At 36.1% G+C, this 4,095-nt stretch overlaps 1 protein-coding gene across 1 annotated transcript in view; it reads left to right on the forward strand.

Moving 5' to 3' along the window:
- The window catches only part of LOC106880401 (very-long-chain 3-oxoacyl-CoA reductase-B), a 40,597-nt gene that overhangs the window by 23,069 nt on the left and 13,433 nt on the right, over positions 1-4,095 (forward strand). The window contains exon 9 of the mRNA XM_014930320.2: positions 543-692. Coding sequence (XP_014785806.1) covers positions 543-692 — 150 coding nt within the window. The remainder of the gene's footprint in view (positions 1-542; positions 693-4,095) is intronic.

Raw genomic sequence — 4,095 nt, forward strand, 5'->3', positions numbered from 1 at the left:
TGAATTTAAAAATATTTTTAGATACAGAAATAAATTTATTTCTCAAATGCGTGATAATGCTATAAATAGCGAGATCAGGATAAATTATCCATTTATTGCAGAAAAATATGTTACTGGCCAGCCATGAGACTTGAACTCACATCTCTGTGATTACGCGTCAAGTGTTTTACCATTAAACTAAACTGCCCAAAAACGAATTCTTCTGCAATTTTAGAACTTATAAATTTAGCTTCATAAGACGCTAACGTTAAATTCAACTTTAATGCTTCTAAAAAAGAACAAACTTTGTTTGTTTACTTTCATTGTAAAGTTGAATTTAAAAATATTTTTATTCAAAAGTTTTGTGTCCTCCTGGTCTTTTAATATTTTAAAAATAATTAATAATTTCCTCAAATGTTATGATTGTAACAAGAATTTTTTACATTTTAAATTATGCTTGAATTTAACAATGCATTATCATTTAAATACAACCTTCCTTATTGAGCACCTGGTAATATTAATTTCCTATTGTTTATAAGATTGAATGTTTCTTAATGTTGCAGTGTGTGATGCCATTCTATGTAACTACCAAATTGAGCAAATTCCGCAAATCCAGCTTGATGGTTCCTAACCCTAAGACCTATGTGAAAAGTGCTCTGAATTCATTAGGAATGTCATCCAGCACATACGGTTACTTTGCTCATAATTTATTTGTGAGTATAAATGTCTAATTTTCCTTTCTTTTTTTTTTTTTTTTTTTAAAGTAGGAAACTGTATATAGAACAATTCTGCAGTTATTTAGTTTTGCCATTAACCCATTACCTCCCATAATTCTATTAACTGGAATTTTTTTTTATGAAACTTTGATTTCTAGCATAAAACAGCCTTAGAAACATGCTGGAATGATCAAAATAACATTTCAAAATAACTTTTTAAATAGAAATAAGCGAGATATTGGGTGAAAAATTAGCAAACCTCATTTGAATATCAGAGACATATACCTAATAGATATAGCAAAAAGGTTTGATGTGTAAATATTGACAGATAATTACGAAATTTGTAATTTTTAAGTGATCTCATATGAGATCACTGGTAGGTATTGGTTTAAAGGCATAAATCATTGAACCAATTTTTTTGATTCCTGTTTGAAGAGCTCTTTTTTTTCTCTTTTCTTTTATATTTTACTTGTCTCCGTCATTGGACTGCACCATGCTGAGTTAATGCCTTGAAGGGTTGGATTAAACAAATTGACCCCAGTGCTTATTCTTTAAGTCTGCCATTTATTCAATCAGTCTTTTATGCTGAACCACTAAGTTATGGGGAGGAACAAACACAAAAACACTCACACACACACATGTGTGCACACGCATTCATATGATGGGGTTCCACAGAATTATTGTCTGCCAAATTCACTCACAAGTTATAGGTTGGTTCTAGATTGTAGTAGATGACACTTACCTAAGGTGCTGTGTAGTAGAACTGAACCTGAGACTGCATGATTGCAAAGCAAGCTACTTGACCATTCAGCCATGCCTGTCCTTTTTGTATAAAAGTTATAGAAAAATATGTTTCAACAATTCGTGACTTTTTGTGATTTTAGCTGTGAGTCAAGACTTAGCTGTGAGTCCAGCTGGTTTGTCTTAGGTTAGACATGCAATGTTTTGTTTGTTCTTATTTTACTTAGTTGTAAACATTCATAAGTCTAATCACAGAGGTTTTGACAGGAAGACTTAGTATTTATTTGTAGAGTATGTGTTTGTTCCTCCGCCACTGCTTGACAACCAGTGTTGGTGTGTTAATGTCCCTGTAACTTAGCAGTTCAACAAAAGACACCAATAGAACAAATACCAGGTTTAAATAACAAGAATGAATAAGTACTGGGGTCAGTTTGTTCTTCTAAAGATTCAAGGTGGTGCCCCTGCATGGCCACAGTCTAATGACTGAAACATGTAAAAGATAAAACATTACAATTATAAAAGGGTTTCGACTTGTATTGTGTTGCATGTTTCCCATATAAGAAGTATAATATATTCTGTATAGGTGCGAGTGTGGCTGTGTGGTAAGAAGCTTACTTCCCAGTCACATGGTTCTGGGTTCAGTTTCACTGCCTTGCGCCTTGGGCAAATGTCTTCTATCATAGCCTCAAGCTGACTAAAGCCTTGAGTGGATTTGGTAGATGGAAACTGAAAGAAGCTCATTGTTTCGAAACGCCTAGTTTTAGAATAGAGGCAACTGATGAAGGAATAACTCCATACGTGGCTTGTTTGTTTTCCTATGTGTTCGTTCTGTTGTCTGTAAACTAAGTCCGTTTTTGTGCTTTATGTTCCCGTTCCTTTTCTGACGTCCTGTACCCAGATATGCATCTATATATACATGCATATGCTCATATATCATTTGTATTATATATATATATATGTGTGTGTGTGTGTGTGTGTGTCTTGAGTCTGTGTTTGTCCTCATCCTCACCACTTGAGAACTCGTGTTAGTGTGCTTACATCCCAGTAACCTAGCAATTTGGCAAAAGAGACTGATAAAATAAGTACCAGTCTTTAAAAAAATGTACAGGGGTTGATTCATCTGACTAAAAATTCAAGGCGGTGCCCCAGTATGGCCGCAGTCTAATGACTGAAACAAGTAAAAGATAAAAGATATTTTAACGCATGAAGTGTTAGGCATGAATAGACCATTGATTTTAATTACCAGTGACACCTGTCAGGTGTAATGATTGCAAAATCAAAGTATCATTTTCGTTTTTCTAATGTCCTCTTTCTCATACTGACATTGGTTGGATGGAATATGTTGAGGTAGATTTTGTCTGTGGCTTGTTTCAAAGTTAGATAATACTGCCCCATGGCCAGACATGTGTTTCACGAAAGACTGGAAACAAAGGCTTGAAAAGTCATATGAATTGTTGAAATGTGTTTTTCTATAAAGAACTTTTCTAAAAAACAAAAACAAAAAACACTGGCATGGCTGGATGGTTAAGAAGCTTATTTTGCAACCACAGTCTCAGGGTCAGTCCCACTGTGCAGTGCCTTAAGTGTCTTCTACTGCAACTTGTGCATGCACACACACATACACGCACCACCACCACACATGCACACGCACACACACACACACACACAATGGGCTTCTCTTTTACTCTTTTACTTGTTTCAGTCATTTGACTGCGGCCATGCTGGAGCACCACCTTTAGTTGAACAAATTGACACCAGGACTTATTCTTTGTAATCCTAGTACTTATTCTATCAGTCTCTTTTTGCTGAACCGCTAGATTACGGGGACGTAAACACACCAGCATCGGTTGTCAAGCGATGTTGGGGGGACAAACAAACATATACACACACATACATATATATATGTATACGCATATATATACACCTATATACGACAGGCTTCTTTCAGTTTCCGTCTACCAAATCCACTCACAAGGCTTTGGTTGAACCGTGGCTATAGTAGAAGACACTTGCCCAAGGTGCCACACAGTGGGAATGAACCCTGAACCATGTGGTTGGTAAGCAAGCTACTTACCACACAGCCACTCCTGCACCTCACAGCCACTCCTGCTTCATTCAGTTTCTGTCTTTTAAATCCACTCACAAGGCTTTGGTTGGCCTGGGGCAGAATTGCCCATACTGTAGCACTGAACCTGAAATGATGAGGTTGGGAAGCAAACGTCTTACAAAGCACTTGATTACTGATAACACTGTCTTGGCTTCAAATGTTTCTACCACCAGTAACTACAATCAGAACTAAGCTTATCTCTGTGCATCTTACTGAAAAACTGTGCTAAACCTCTTCTATGTTTAGCTGTTGAGAAGGCATCCAGCTGTAAAAAAAACCCCATAGTATTTCTGAACAAAATCCTTCTTCTAGTGTATAGAACAGATGTTAAAACACTAAAGTAAAGCTGATAGGTGTTTATCTACTTAGATTTATTTCTTGTCTTTTTAGTGTTATCAAATTCAGAATTAATTTCTTTCTCCAAGAGCCACTCCCACTATAGATTTCACAAAAAGATTTATTGGTTGTTAACTCTGTCTGCTTCTCTTTCTCTCTTTCTCTCTCTCTCTCTATCTCTCTCTCTCTCTCTCTCTCTCTCTCTCTCTCTCTCTC

The sequence above is a fragment of the Octopus bimaculoides genome, chromosome 13 (assembly GCF_001194135.2).
Source record: "Octopus bimaculoides isolate UCB-OBI-ISO-001 chromosome 13, ASM119413v2, whole genome shotgun sequence".
In the NCBI taxonomy this organism is placed as follows: domain Eukaryota; kingdom Metazoa; phylum Mollusca; class Cephalopoda; order Octopoda; family Octopodidae; genus Octopus; species Octopus bimaculoides.